The sequence below is a fragment of the Ambystoma mexicanum genome, chromosome 10 (genome assembly GCF_040938575.1).
Source record: "Ambystoma mexicanum isolate Mex_15411 chromosome 10, UKY_AmexF1_1, whole genome shotgun sequence".
Taxonomy (NCBI): Eukaryota; Metazoa; Chordata; class Amphibia; order Caudata; family Ambystomatidae; genus Ambystoma; species Ambystoma mexicanum.
Window position 1 is genome coordinate 1,685,319,302 of NC_090932.1, and position 16,497 is coordinate 1,685,335,798.

General features: G+C 47.3%; 1 protein-coding gene across 1 annotated transcript in view; it reads left to right on the forward strand.

The window, feature by feature from the left end:
* Positions 1–16,497, forward strand: part of TMEM132B (transmembrane protein 132B) — a 2,267,570-nt gene that overhangs the window by 2,134,526 nt on the left and 116,547 nt on the right. The window contains exons 7-8 of the mRNA XM_069620122.1: positions 1,853–2,126; positions 12,058–12,249. Of these exons, the coding sequence (XP_069476223.1) occupies positions 1,853–2,126; positions 12,058–12,249 (466 nt within the window). The remainder of the gene's footprint in view (positions 1–1,852; positions 2,127–12,057; positions 12,250–16,497) is intronic.

Genomic DNA, 16,497 nt, shown 5'->3' on the forward strand with positions numbered 1-16,497 from the left:
TGGTTCGTACATCCAAGCGACCATGCGATGTTCTAATGGGCCTTCGTCAGGACGGAGGAATAATTGATTGCGGGATCTTAATCGGTATCCTAACCCTTTTGTGTAATCTGGCAATGACTCAGATCCTGGGGAAATGATTTTGTTGGATGGATCCTTGTTCCATCACTCCACTCTGGTTATTTCTCCTCGAGCAGTGTCGTCGCCATTGAATGAGAGAGGCTTCTAAGCGTAGACAGGCTTTGGGTTACTATTCTATTCTCTTTACAAACATTCCAGAGGCACACAGCTGGACGGGGACAGATCCAAAGCCCCTCCGGCTTGAGGGAAACTGCACTTACATAAAGGAGATGAAAATCTGTCATGCAAATGGTTATGATTGACATGCAAGCATAATGTTACTTCATGGAAGTCATTCTGTAGATGAGAGAGAAAACGTGACATGGCGATATTGCCAAGAGCAGAAAGAGGCGGGATCATGAGTCTCAGCCTGGCATATTCACTCAAACCTCTCTGGGTATCTGTCCTGGAAGTCAGTGGAACTCTGCAAAGCTACCTATGGCCAAATATTTGGACACTGACCTTACAGGTTAACAATAACCGCTCTCTTGTCAGTGTGTTACATCAATACTCTGGGCAATATGTACAGTTCTAAACCGTCTCTCCCCCTCCCTCCTTCATAATGTTCTGATCTTCTCAACAATGTTGAATTTCAAACTCCACAATGAATGAGATGCAACTTTGGACATCCTGGTGCCTTTCAGTTTGTCGGTTTATAGGAATGAAAATCGTAATAACTCATAGAACTATGATATGATGTGATATGATATGATAAGTCATTTATAACGCGCATTTACACAAGTGTTTTCTATCTTTAAAGTAATGTTGCTTTGGGAATCAATTTCTCACATTATTCGTCCTAAACAGTGACCCACAGAGCAGTGGCTCTCTGAGTGAAAAGGTCCCCTGCTGCCCAGACTGATTAAGAGTGAACTACTACTTCCACCATGAGTCTGGGGATTATAAAATGTCCTCACAGGACACTCACACTGGAGTCCCTCTGAGGTTTCTCCCTGGATAAAGCTGTCTTTCTAACTGTTAGGTATCCTGGCATGTTAGCCACAAAATCAAGTAAAGCGAGGACACAGCAGCACAGCCCAACATCTATAAATCAGTTTCCCGTTGGTGGGGAAAACAGGGATCAAGAGGGGAGGGGGTAGATGTGTTTACCACTGCCCTGCCTCAACCAGGGAAGCACTGATCCCTGTCTTCTCTGTCAGAATGAATTGCAGATCAGCACATATGCGCTCAAATATAGGGAAATGGTTGCACATAGAATGCCAGTACCACATATAGGGTAATGGTCTCACATAGAATGCCAGTACAGGGAGTAAAGGACTTTTTTTTATGAATCCTCATTCTCCAATCCTGGAGTTATAGAGGGTAAAGATATTGTAGGCGTGTGGATTTTTATCTGTGATTATTTGTACAATGAAAATCAACTCAAGAACAATGCTTCGATAGAGAACTTGCAAGATCAACACTGAACATAGATTAAACTGGAACATTTACAACAGATGTCAAGATATATATTTTTTTTTAAATAACCATGCTGATAAGGAGAATCTAAAATTTGGGACGAACAAAATATGCCAATTATCCATAAGCCTGCCTCTGATAATATGAATCAATTTTTTTTATTAAGGAAAAAAGGGCGGAATAATTAGTCCATGGGTGGTCCTTAATCCTTGGCCACAGAAGGCACACGCCTTGATTGTGATCTTTTTTTAATAGTTTTTCACAAATTCATAAATTAGAAATGAGATCAAATGATAACTCTCCCTTTTTCTTTCAGGCCGACACGTGACAGCGAGGATGAAGAAGACGACGAGAAGAAGGGCAAAGGATGCTCCCTGCAATACCAGCACGCCATGGTCCGCGTCCTGACACAGTTCGTATCAGAGTCATCCGACTTCGGCGGTCAGCTGACCTACATGTTAGGCTCCGATTGGCAGTTCGACATCACTGACCTGGTGAAGGACTTCATGAAGGTGGAGGAGCCGAGAATTGCCAGACTGGAAGCGGGGAGGATCCTGTCCGGCCGCGAGCAGGGGATCACGACGGTCCAGGTGAGAGCATGGATTTGGTAGAAAGAAAGGGAATGAAGGTGTCCACGTCCCACAATTGGGCAGATATTATTTCTAGAACAAGACATACCCTGTCAGGATGTCCCTTGCGTATTTCTAACCCTTCCATATTTCTAATCCTTCCACTCTTTTGATGGACAGCGGAACACACATAAACACCTCTGGTACGTTATGACCACACTTATTCCACACCCATTCATAACTCCCTGCTCAGTTCCGGTATCCGCCTGTGGATGATATAGGCATATCTCACTTTCTGGTGTCATTGGGAGGAGCCGGACGCATTAGATGGAAGTGGGTGAGGCTTAGCTGGGCTTCATCTGTCCAGTGTTTGAGAACTACATTTTCAAATACAGTTTCAGGCCTTCTTGAAAATGGCTTGCTGCTGAAACTTGCTTTGTATTTTCTTTTCTTTTAGTTACAAGATTGTATAATGCATAAAAACCTCTCAAGGGCAATGGAGCGCAGCCCAAAAGTACTGCATCAACTTGCATAAGTCAGAAAGTCTAACAATTCAACAGTGTGGGAATTGAACCCGTGTCACAAGGGCGTTGAGTTGGTTGTTAGTTTCTTTTATCTTAAGGCATTCTCTGCTCTTGAGATAACTTGAAACAGTCCAGTTCTGTGTCTTTAAAGAAACCCAAAATATGTTCAAATGCTCCATGTTATGGTATATATTTGTGATTTGTAATAGAACAGATTATCTGATCCACGTTTTGACGCAACCAGGGTCTTTTTCAAGACATAGTTGTGGGTGCAGCTAAGGTATATTTTAGTAACGGTGCTCTGGCATAGAGCCTCAGATTAGGGTTGCCTGCAAGGCTCCGACGCCTCAATTGATTGCAGAGGTCCCCCAGTCCTTACATGCTACCCCAATCAGAGGCTCTATTCCAGAGCACCGTTACTAAAATCTACCTTTCCTGCACCCACAACTATGCCTTGAAAAAGACCCTGGCTGGGTCGAAACACATGTTGACTAATCTGTGCTTTTAAAAATCACAAATATATGCCCCAACATTGAGCATGTTGCGTGTCGTTAAAGACACAGAACTGGACCGTTTCAAATGATCTCAAGAAGAGAGCACCCCTTAAGATAACGGAAACTAACAATCAACTCAGCACCATTGTGACACAGGTTCAATACCGACACTGTCTAAACCATGAAACGAGATGGAAGGGTCCCATCTCACAAGAACCTAGTCACAGGCAGCAGAGTTTCTCTCGAGATTGAACAAATCCAGCGCAGTGATCCTCAATTTATATTGCCTCATCTGTCTTAGCATTAACAATTCAACAGTGGTTTATTTTTTTTCTCCAAAATGTCAGAAAACGCTCCAGGTCTTGTATCACCCCTGCGGTTCACGTGTCTCATCCTCACCAAAAGCTTCTGTCCCGTTATACCACCATACAGAAGGCGGGCTTGCGGTATCCACGCTCTACGCACGGAACACATTTGCGTCGGGAACTGCGTTCCCGACGCCTCACGTGGAAGTTGCCATGGAGACTACGTCAGTGGACGCAGCATCTTCCACGTGATAGAAAACGTGTTGGGTCACGTGACCATCTTGGTGCCGGTACTTCAAGTACTTAATGATCTGGCGCCCACTTCTCGCTGCTTCTGATCCAATAGTGACAGCGGTTTTTTCTTGCTCAGATTTAGTGGTTTTGTTTTGATCTCGGATTACGTTTACTGGATTGCTCTTGGATTATCCTTACCTGTTCTTGTATCTTGACCTCGGATTGTTTATGGATTATTCTTGCCTAGTGATTTGGTTTTGTCGAAAACGGACCTCGAAGCTTGGGAGACCTCTTACCTTCGTTCTTTCCTTCCTTCCTTTTCCCTCTCCAATCCCTTCCCTGTCCTTCCCCAGGGTGCTGTAGGCGTCCTCGTGCCGGCGGGTACAGGCTTGGTGCTGGACTAGAGACTTCCTGAGCACCTTTTAGGCGTCCTCGTGCCGGCGGGAATAGGTGGTTGCTGGACTAGTGACTTCTTACACCTTGGATTGTTTGGTCCACCGAACAGAGGGCAGATACCATCACACTGTTCCTACAGGAAAGAAGAAGGACTTTGCCAGGAACGTTCACTTCCAGGGAAAAAAGGGTAAGAAACCTACCTTTCCTTACCATTATTTCTTCCACTCATTCTCTGGTACTGATTGTCTTTTCTCTTCTTCTGGTCTCCAGAGTACCCCAGTATAGAGGACATTCTTGCATGAAACACTTCTGGTTAAACCGTTTTCTGCAGGTTAGTCTGTTGAGATTTTGTTACGTGTTCTCTTGAAAGGGGTGTATTTGATTGTAATCAGTATAATATTCTGCAGTCGTTGGCTGGAACCTGGAACCATCATCTACCGGGAAGTTGCGGGCCGCTCAGCTCTACGATCCCAACGACTCTACACCATCTTCCGATCAATTGGATTCTTAGACTGTCCTTTCGTACTCCTGAGAATCACATTGGTAGGAAGAAATATATTCTTCACGACGGGTCAACGCGGAACCAGGTTCCCGGATTTCTGACAGAATCAGAAGCCTTATTATGGATGCCGCGAATGACCCGTTGGCCGTTTTGGTTCAGTTAGTGGCCGACCTACGTGCCGATATGACGGCCACCCAGGCTGACACCCACCGGCGCATTGATGAAATGCAAGCCGGTATCAGGGAAGTGGTTACAGGAATACCATCTTTGGCCTCCGCTTCCGCTTCAGGTCAGGCAGGGCCTTCGGTCAGACCTGATTCTACGCATGTGTACATGGCCGCTCAGTTCCCGCTTGCTCCCCCAGAAAGGTTTACTGGGGATCCAAAATCCTTTCGGACATTCATTAACCAATGCAGACTGCATTTCTTGTGTCGGCCTACCTCGTTTCCTGATGCGACTACTAAAGCAGCCTTTGTCTTATCTAACCTTGGAGGTATGGCCGCGGTTTGGGCGAATCCTTTGTTGGAACAAGGCAGTCCGCTGTTGTTCGACTGCGATGCATTGATCAGTGCTATGACGAGGGTGTTTGATACTCGCTACAAGACTCAGGCCACGGATCTGGAATTGCTGAATCTCCGTCAGGGGGACACTCCTTTATTATCGTATTTGGCTAAGTTCAATCAGTTGGTGGCTGAAACTGGTTGGCCGGAAGATAAGAAAGCCGCTCTGTTCTATAAAGGACTGTCGGATACGTTAAAGGATACCATAGCTACGGTTCCGGTGGTTCCTACGTCCTTTTCTGATTTCTTGGATCTAGTACTCCAGATTGATGCCCGACGTACCGAAAGAAAGGGGGAGAAGAGAATGATTACGGTCAATACCACTATATCCCCAATCCCTGTTTCTGGCGGTGACGAGCCTATGCAAATTGGGGCAGTTAGGGGCCCGCTAACGACAGAAGAACGAGAACATCGTAGACGGAACAATCTGTGCTTTTATTGTGGTTCTTCTACTCATCTGCTTAGTGCATGTCCAAAGAGACCCCGCAAGTCGGGAAACGCCAAGGCCCGGTCGTAGAAGGAACCCCTACGCCGAGCTCTTCCCTGCAGGGTTCCTCGTTGTCCACGCCTTTTTACATTGACGTCATGTTGAGTTACGATCAGGTCACTCCTTGGAGTTCTGCAGCTGTTCTTGACTCAGGGGCAACCGGTAACTACATTGATGCCCAATACGTTCGGAAATGGGGTATTCCCTTGTTGTCAAAAAGTGTTCCGGAGGTAGTCAATGCGGTTGACGGTTCAACCCTACTTTCGGGGCTTGTTACTGAACATACCATTCCGTTGTTGTTAACTGTTGGCGCCGAGCATTCGGAAATCATCACATTTGACGTCATTATGGCACCGCAATACAAACTCATCCTGGGTTTACCGTGGCTCAAGCTTCATAACCCGGTCGTTAACTGGGAGACCGGGGTTATCGCTTTCAGTGCTCAGCAACGCCCTCGATCCTGCAGTTCCCTAGAGTCCATGTATGAAGTACCTGAAGCTCCTAGTCGGGCGTTGTTGAACTCTGTGGTTACAATCGGAGCTGTTGTTAACACCGTATTACCTGTCGAATACACAAGTTATAAGGACGTCTTTGACAAGGGGAAAGCAGAGATCCTGCCGCCTCATCGGCCCTATGATTGCCCCATTGTTCTCAAACCGGATGCCAAGACACCTTCGGGACGTATCTATTCCCTTACACAAAAGGAAGAAGTCGTCCTTAAAGAATATTTGGATAAAGCCCTCGAGTTAGGTTTTATTCGGCCTTCTCACTCTCCATTTGCTTCACCGCTCTTTTTTGTACCCAAGAAGGAGGGGGACTTAAGACCTTGTATTGATTATCGGGAACTCAATGCAGGTACTATCCGTAATCAATACCCGATCCCGTTGATTTCTGTCTTGCTGGATCAGTTAGGGTCTTCAGAATTCTTCACCAAATTAGATCTAAGGGGTGCGTACAATTTGGTCCGGATACGTCGAGGGGATGAGTGGAAAACAGCCTTTAAGACACGATATGGCCTATTCGAGTATTTGGTGATGCCATTCGGGCTTTGCAATGCCCCGGCCACATTCCAGAATTTCATCAACGACGTTCTACGCGACATGATCGACAGATTCGTTATTGTCTATTTAGATGATATACTCATCTATTCTCCATCCATGGAAGATCATGTACGTCATGTTTCACAAGTCTTACAACGCTTGCGGGAGCATCGTCTTTTTGTCAAACTGGAAAAATGTGTATTCCATGCGAGTGAGGTCGAGTTCCTTGGATATGACATCACCAATAAAGGAGTGCAGATGAGTAGCAATAAGGTGAAAGCTGTCTTAAACTGGCCTGTACCTACTTCAAGGAAGGAGTTACAATCATTTCTGGGGTTTTCGAACTTTTACAGGCGGTTCATTAGACAATTCTCTTCGATTGCTGCACCCCTCACCGAATTGACCAGTAACAAGAAACCTTATTTATGGAACGATAACGCCCAAATAGCGTTTGAGTCTTTAAAAGCCGCGTTCACTACAGCCCCGGTGTTGCTACACCCAAATGTCAAACGTCCATTCGTTGTCGAAGCTGATGCTTCGGATGTCGCGGTAGGGGCTGTCTTGTCCCAAACCTGCGCTGATACCAAGGAGTTGCATCCAGTCGCCTACCATTCGCGCAAATTAACGCCCTATGAACGTAACTACACCGTTACTGAACGGGAATTGTTGGCCGTAAGAGACGCATTTATGATCTGGCGTCATCATCTCCTTGGGACGGAATTACCGGTCCAGGTTTTTACTGACCACAGAAACCTGTTGGCGTTGCAGTCCCTGACGTGCACCACTGCGAGACATGCCCGTTGGCATGAATTCTTTTCCATGTACAACTTTAGTTTGACTTACCGCCCAGGTGTCTTGAATTCCAAGGCGGACGCGCTATCCAGAAGCCTGGGTAATGATGGTTCACGTCCACAGGATGGGTCTTTGTTATTACCTACACAAGTGGTCTGTAGTTGTGTTCTACAACCCACTTTGAAGTCAACGCTCCAGAACTGGGTTGATAAAGAGCCCACAGAACTGGCAGACTATAACATGGATATTCTGCATGGTCTTCCTTATGTCCAGGGTCGAGTTTATATGCCTGATCAGGATACCCGGTGTACAGCTATTTCTTTGTGTCATGACGCTGCTATCGCAGCGCATCCTGGTTCCCAGAAAACTCTTGAACTCCTCAAACGCTGGTGTTGGTGGCCTTCCATGCGAAGAGACGTCTCGCAATATATCTTGACCTGCGCCATCTGTGCCCAGTGTAAGTCCCATTCAGCGAAACCTATGGGGTTATTACAACCATTACCAGTGCCAGCCAGACCTTGGGCGATGATTACCATGGACTTTGTGGTGGAGTTGCCTTTGATTGATGGGTTTGATACCATATGGGTGGTGGTTGACAGCTTTTCTAAAATGTCTCTCTTTGTGCCTTGCCAAGGCCTGCCATCAGCTGCTAAGCTGGCAGAGTTGTTCTTGCGACATGTTTTCAGGTTTTTTGGGTTGCCTGAGATTGTGGTTTCTGACAGGGGGTCCCAGTTCACGTCGCGTTTTTGGAGGCATCTAATGTTCTCTTTGGGGGTAGATGAACGGTGTTCCACAGCGTTCCATCCCCAGACGGATGGTCAAACAGAGCGGGTTAACGCTACCATGGAGCAGTACCTCAGGTGTCTCATCCTTCAACATCAGGAATCCTGGCTAGCAGTTCTTCCTTTGGCGGAATTCGCGTATAATAATTCCAGCCATTCATCAACGGGAACATCGCCATTCTATGCCTTGTATGGGCAACACCCACGCACCCTTCCTCTTGATTGGAATCTACCTGAGGATTGTCCGGCAGTTCAATCTTGTATCAAAGATTTGTCTCTGGTCCGTGATAGGGTGCTGGAACATCTGAAACAAGCACAAGAACAGGCGAAGAAGTACGCGGATCGGAATCGCCGTCCTGCACCCGTCTACATTCCAGGTACACGGGTATGGTTGTCCACTAAGAACCTACGCATTCCAGGTCGACGATGCTTGTTGCCACGTTTTGTAGGTCCTTATGTTATAAAGGACGTCTTGAGTCCATTGGTGGTCAAATTAGAACTTCCGCACTCTTGGAAGATACATCCGGTTTTCCATGTGTCCATGGTTAAGCCTTGTGTAGACAGCACCAGGATACCGGCTTCTCCGTCTCCGATATTGGTTCAAGGGGTGGAGGAGTATGAGGTCAATTCCATTCTTGATACCAGGGTTTCTCGTGGTACCAGGTATTTCTTAGTGGACTGGAAGGGTTACGGTCCGGAAGAACGGACATGGGAACCGGAGCAGAATGTGCATGCCCCGTTGTTGGTTTCCCAATTTTTGGCCTCTCGGGGGCATGGGGGTCCTTTGGGGGAGGATACTGTCAGAAAACGCTCCAGGTCTTGTATCACCCCTGCGGTTCACGTGTCTCATCCTCACCAAAAGCTTCTGTCCCGTTATACCACCATACAGAAGGCGGGCTTGCGGTATCCACGCTCTACGCACGGAACACATTTGCGTCGGGAACTGCGTTCCCGACGCCTCACGTGGAAGTTGCCATGGAGACTACGTCAGTGGACGCAGCATCTTCCACGTGATAGAAAACGTGTTGGGTCACGTGACCATCTTGGTGCCGGTACTTCAAGTACTTAATGATCTGGCGCCCACTTCTCGCTGCTTCTGATCCAATAGTGACAGCGGTTTTTTCTTGCTCAGATTTAGTGGTTTTGTTTTGATCTCGGATTACGTTTACTGGATTGCTCTTGGATTATCCTTACCTGTTCTTGTATCTTGACCTCGGATTGTTTATGGATTATTCTTGCCTAGTGATTTGGTTTTGTCGAAAACGGACCTCGAAGCTTGGGAGACCTCTTACCTTCGTTCTTTCCTTCCTTCCTTTTCCCTCTCCAATCCCTTCCCTGTCCTTCCCCAGGGTGCTGTAGGCGTCCTCGTGCCGGCGGGTACAGGCTTGGTGCTGGACTAGAGACTTCCTGAGCACCTTTTAGGCGTCCTCGTGCCGGCGGGAATAGGTGGTTGCTGGACTAGTGACTTCTTACACCTTGGATTGTTTGGTCCACCGAACAGAGGGCAGATACCATCACACTGTTCCTACAGGAAAGAAGAAGGACTTTGCCAGGAACGTTCACTTCCAGGGAAAAAAGGGTAAGAAACCTACCTTTCCTTACCATTATTTCTTCCACTCATTCTCTGGTACTGATTGTCTTTTCTCTTCTTCTGGTCTCCAGAGTACCCCAGTATAGAGGACATTCTTGCATGAAACACTTCTGGTTAAACCGTTTTCTGCAGGTTAGTCTGTTGAGATTTTGTTACGTGTTCTCTTGAAAGGGGTGTATTTGATTGTAATCAGTATAATATTCTGCAGTCGTTGGCTGGAACCTGGAACCATCATCTACCGGGAAGTTGCGGGCCGCTCAGCTCTACGATCCCAACGACTCTACACCATCTTCCGATCAATTGGATTCTTAGACTGTCCTTTCGTACTCCTGAGAATCACATTGGTAGGAAGAAATATATTCTTCACGACGGGTCAACGCGGAACCAGGTTCCCGGATTTCTGACACAAAAACTCATTAAGAAGGGGCTAGCTGAATATCCAATGGCAAAGAATTCCAGAATTGTGGGACGACAAGTGAGAGTGCTTGTGTGGATTACTTCTCTCTTGGGACTTCCAGGATTTCAAGACGATTTCATCGCTCTCTGATTTACTCCTTGAGATCCTCAGAGAGCGAAATCCACCAGCAATTTTCAATTTACACGATAAATATAAAAGTTTAGGTTCAAGAACTGCGTTGTATGCTGTTCAGTCTCATTTAAAGCATATCCTTGCTTCCAGAGGAAGCCGGTGTAATTCAGCAAGGTCAGGAGAGATGGGATCAAGTCTTAGCTTCTTGTGATGAGGACCCGATGTATGAGATTTCTCCTCTGAACAGGAACCTGACCAGATTTATACAATTTCCCTTTAAATTCACAAATCTTTTTTGTTTACTTGAAGTTCATTAGATTTCCACAAATTGGCCCTCATTTTAAAAGTTTTAAAAACCTATTGTGGTAAAAATATCTGCCACCCGGATAGTCATGGATTGTAAACTCTCAAAGTGGTCACTAGGATCTGTAAGGCCAAAGAAGGACTCATTTTGAAACTCGGAAATTCCCCTGCAGACTTTCCCAAGGATGACAGGGTGCATCACTGTGGCATTAAGGACATATATGGATTTAAACACATTTAGTGAATGACCGCTGATGGTCTGGAGATGCTTAAAATGGAAGTGAATAGGCGCCTTTCACAGTCATTTAAGCCCTATAGGGGGTCTAATATTGGCAAACATCTGTAATTACATGAGCTACACCGCTGTGCCCTTCTAAGGTTTGTGTGCTTGAAGTCACATCGTGTGTGCGTGTCTAGATGCACACAAAGGGAAAAGCATGGCATTGCTCAGGAGATAAGAGGGCTAGAAGGGAGAGTGGCTTCTTCGAGTCGCGTTCAGCTTCTATCGGAAGAATGTGGGTGGGCTTTCACTGTTGCTTCAGGGGACGTTTCGAAACATCCTCACTGGTCCACCTGTCAAATTACACGAAAACACAACTATGATCTTTCCTGGGCCCCCGTATGGTGGTTGACATGATCCATCAACCCGCGGCTATGATATCATCAAATCGAGCGCTTGATGCCTCCATATGGGTTTGAGGACCAGACCGGTGCACATGTCGTTGATGCGATGCCTATGCTCCCAGACCTGCACTTCTGGGATCCGCTCCAATGAGCAAGCCATGGGAGGCCTTCTGCCCCCACCAATGCCTCACCCCTCCTCCCATGTAATTACATCCATGCAGCAAGCGGTATACAGGTGGCAGTCTGCTAATTATGTGGAACTGCACACAGGGCATCTACAAAACCAGGTGATAGCCATGTTATGGACTTGAGTTGCATACTATCTGGCAAGAACCAACAGCAAACACAGATGCCAGTAATGTCATGAAATAGCCTCATGTCAGTTTAAAAAATCAACATTATAGAACGTACATTTGGAGAGAGCTGCATTAGGTCCTCACTGGTTGTCCCCAGCTCTCAGAATGAGGACAGCAATTCTAATGGCCACAATCACATCGCACCCTCTTTTAGGGGACCATTTCAAGGCATAGCTGAATGCACATGTGTGTACACTTCAAAAGCCGGAGCAATAGGAACATCTGCATAATATATTATATTAGCTGGTAAGATAGCTCAGTGGTTGAGCACTCCTACTGTAATCTGTGTGTTATCATCTGCAGGGTGCAGGTTCGCACCCAAGCAAGGGCATATCGGCCTTTCGTCCTTCCGAGTTCAATAAATGAGCAGCAACTTTTGTATGTAAATATGTTATTATATTTTGAGGTGATCACCCTTTTTTCTATTTTCTAGGTTCTTTCCCCCCTTTCGGATTCCATTTTGGCGGAAAAGACAGTGACAGTGCTCGATGACCGGGTTACCATCACGGACATGGGTGTGCAGCTGGTGTCGGGGTTATCCCTCTCTGTACGGACAAAAAAGGCAAACAAAAACATTCTGGTCGGGACAGCGACAGCCTATGATACACTTCAAGCACATAAACAGGTAATCTCCAAGTAGCATCTTACTGAATAAACATATAATTGGGGTGGGAAACATGTTAGAGTGTGGATTAAGTGCACAGATGCCATGTCGGAGCGGTAGGGGTGAGTTCACAGCAGCCATGTCAGAGAGGAAGGACTTCACAGCAGCCATGTCAGAGATGAGCAAGCAGTTTACAACAGCCAAGTCAGAGAGGAAGGAGTTCACAGCAGCCATGTCAGAGAGGAAGGAGTTCACAGCAGCCATGTCAGAGAGGAAGGACTTCACAGCAGCCATGTCAGAGATGAGCAAGCAGTTTACAACAGCCAAGTCAGAGAGGAAGGACTTCACAGCAGCCATGTCAGAGAGGAAGGAGTTCACAGCAGCCATGTCAGAGAGGAAGGACTTCACAGCAGCCATGTCAGAGATGAGCAAGCAGTTTACAACAGCAAAGTCAGAGAGGAAGGCGTTCACAGCAGCCGTGTCAGAGAGGAAGGCGTTCACAGCAGCCATGTCAGAGAGGAAGGAGTTCACAGCAGCCATGTCAGAGAGGAAGGAGTTCACAGGAACCATGTCAGAGAGGAAGGAGTTCACAGCAGCCATGTCAGAGAGGAAGGAGTTCACAGGAGCCATGTCAGAGAGGAAGGAGTTCACAGCAGCCATGTCAGAGAGGAAGGAGTTCACAGCAGCCGTGTCAGAGAGGAAGGAGTTCACAGGAACCATGTCAGAGAGGAAGAAGTTCACAGCAGCCGTGTCAGAGAGGAAGGCGTTCACAGCAGCCATGTCAGAGAGGAAGGAGTTCACAGCAGCCGTGTCAGAGAGGAAGGCGTTCACAGCAGCCATGTCAGAGAGGAAGGAGTTCACAGCAGCCATGTCAGAGAGGAAGGCGTTCACAGGAGCCATGTCAGAGAGGAAGGAGTTCACAGCAGCCATGTCAGAGAGGAAGGAGTTCACAGGAGCCATGTCAGAGAGGAAGGAGTTCACAGCAGCCATGTCAGAGAGGAAGGAGTTCACAGCAGCCATGTCAGAGAGGAAGCAGTTCACAGGAACCATGTCAGAGAGGAAGGAGTTCACAGCAGCCATGTCAGAGAGGAAGGAGTTCACAGGAGCCATGTCACAGAGCAAGGAGTTCACAGCAGCCATGTCAGAGATGAAGGAGTTCACAGGAGCCATGTCAGAGAGGAAGGAGCCATGTCAGAGAGGAAGGAGTTCACAGCAGCCATGTCAGAGAGGAAGGCGTTCACAGCAGCTTTGTCCGAGAGGAGGAAGTAGTTCATAGCGGCCATCTCAGGGAGGAGAACGTAGTTTACAACCGCCAAGTCGGAGAGGAAGAATCAGTTTACAGCAGGCATCTCAGGGAGGAGGAAGTTGTTTACAGCTGCCATGTCTGAGGGGAGGCAGTAGTTCACGGCAGCTATATCAGAGATGAAAAAGAATTTCACAGCAGCCATGTCAGAGAAAAGTTCGTAGTTCATATGAACCATGTCATAGAGGAGGAAGGAATTCATAAGAGCCATACAATAGTGGCTACAATAGTTAGCATCAGACATGTGAGAGTGAGGAAAGGTGCTGTTAGCAGTGATAGGAGGATCCTCTTGGGAAGTTGTGGAGAGAGGTGGAATTTTGAATGACTTCTTTCTGAGTGTTTTGTGGCCAGGCTCCTTTCCAAGCATTAGAACTAGGACTTCACCAGCTCTCTTCTCGCCTGGTGTTCTCCAATATTGTGAAATCTGCAAGGTTGTTGTCTTGGTTGCTGCTGGTCACTCGATCACCATTGTCGCCCTGGCGTGCCCTTGGAACGTGACTCCTCGGGCACCCACATCACTAGAGAAGCTTTCGAGGAACAGGCTCAGTACTTACTGCCACTGCCTGTGATCACGGCCCAGCCATTATAGACTCCATTCCTGCCTCCCTTACCAAGGTGAATCCCTGGAGGGCCATTACTCTTTCATGTAATAACACCTTCTATATTTCTTATGGATCCAGCAGACCCAGGTTAGATTAACTCCACAGTAATGTGCATGTGGGCTGGTGCTTCCTCGTGATCCAGGAGCAGCTCCTGCAAGGAACAAGGGTGGCTTCTGAAAGGTCCCAGTGCAGCTTCTGCTACTTCAGGGGGCATTGCGATGTGAGGTTCTAATACTGGCTAACCCTTGCCTGTCCCTAAGCATGCTGGTTTAGCACCAGACTTAAAAGGGCCTGGTTTAACCACATGGAACTTTGAAGTAGCCACTATTATTATGCAGTCCTCACTCGATTAACGCAATGGGACTAGTCCTCACTCGATAGAAAGGTGCTACTTGTGACATGTTTAAGTTGTGTCCATTCAGATCATGTACCTCTACTGGGGGTAAGATTCTCAAAGCCCATGGGCAGCCTAGAGGTCCCTCTGTTATATCTGTATCAAGCAGTCGTACAGAGACATTGTCCCCATCTGCCGACCTCTTCAGAGCCTGGATCCTCCCTTTTCTATGCTTTGTGCAGGACACTAAGGATATCCTCTTACATCTGGAACATGTAGTTTGAGAAGAAAAGAGACCTTGGCCTTTAGTCACCATGGGTGTCTCTTCTTAACATCGGTCCGTGTCCCTTTTCTTCCCAAACGTCATGTTCTAGGCGTGAGAGGACATCCGTACGAAGCCCCTTCCCTCTAGACCTCACCACACATGGATTTGGTCTACTTTGTCTCTGCAAGTTATCTAGATCAGAGCCATATGTTGTTGGATGTGATTAAGTCACTTACTAGTTTTACTTTCTGTCTAACCACAATGACTGCCTTCAGTAGTAGTGGGGGCCAAGCGGGCAAATTCTTCTTCCAACCTCCTGATGGGCTGGTGGGCATATGCCTGATCTGAGGGTACTTCCGGTGTTCACTCTCGTGCTCTCCTGTGGCTGAGGTGCACTGGCCATTTGTTTTCATTGCGGGGTGCCACTATTGAATACCCGATGTGTCCTTACGCTGCGAATGCCGGGCGTTGCTATATGGTCACGAGTCCATTGGATAATTTTACCTTCTCATTTTTACTGCCGGCAATTGCCCGAGCACCACAGCTTGCCCGAAGCCCTCCTTTATAGATGTAAGGACCCTTAGCAAGAGATCCGGAGCAGGGTCCTGGATTAACAATATTGCTTTTGGAGAACTGATTTATTTCAAAGGTCATTGTTCTTCAACTGTTCAGGACCAATAATACGCCATAACGCCCGTCAAGGCAATTCAGGCATGGGGACTATTCTAGCATCACCTGATCACAGGCACCCTGCAGGGTAGGCGCCAAAGGTCAAGTGTCCCTTCTAGTCTCCAGCAAAATGACCTCTGCGACTAAAGAACAGGCTCTGATGGAAACTGACCAAAGAAGATCTGGTTCATTAACATGATTAATAATTAACACCGAGACTTTGCAAAACACTGTCAAATATCACATTCCAGGCGCACTTTCTGGCTGTTTTCCAGCCGCCCCACACATTGTAGGGAAGGCTTATATTGGCTAACGTCCAGGGCAGTCACCTTCCACAAATGTAGGGGCTATCAGTATGCACATCTGCTCCTCAGCCCACATGTGATGTTATACACATAATAAATTGCCAGCCCACCCATGCTCTATTAAGAAGCGGGTTCAAAGGTGGACTGGCGAACCTTGGCTCAATGGTCTACATTACTTAAATAGCGGATACACTGCATTCGTGCCAGTGACCCCGGCTTCCCACAGCTGTACGTTTCCAGCACGTGCACAATGTTAATGCTGACCCATTGGACGAATCCCTCTCCCAAGGCAGAGGCCACCACGAACAGGGAGGCACGTGGACCACAAAGTCCCCCGAGCAGAGTCCATACAGATCTCCCCCCTCAGAGCCTCAATACTGAAAGCAGAGTGCGGACAGATCTCACCCCTTGGAGCCTCAATACCGAAAGAAGAGTGTAGACAGATCTCACCCCTCAGAGCCTCAATACTGAAAGCAGAGTCCAGACAGATCTCACCCCTCGGAGTCTCAATACTGAAAGCAGAGTCCAGACAGATCTCACCCCCTCAGAGCCTCAATACTGAAAGCAGAGTCAAGACAGATCTCACCCCTGGGAGCCTCAATACAGAAAGAAGAGTGTAGACAGATCTCACCCCTCAGAGCCTCAATACTGAAAGCAGAGTCCAGACAGATCTCACCCCTCGGAGCCTCAATACTGAAAGCAGAGTCCAGACAGATCTCACCCCCTCAGAGCATCAATACTGAAAGCAGAGTCCAGACAGATCTCACCCCTCGGAGCTTCAGTACTGAAAC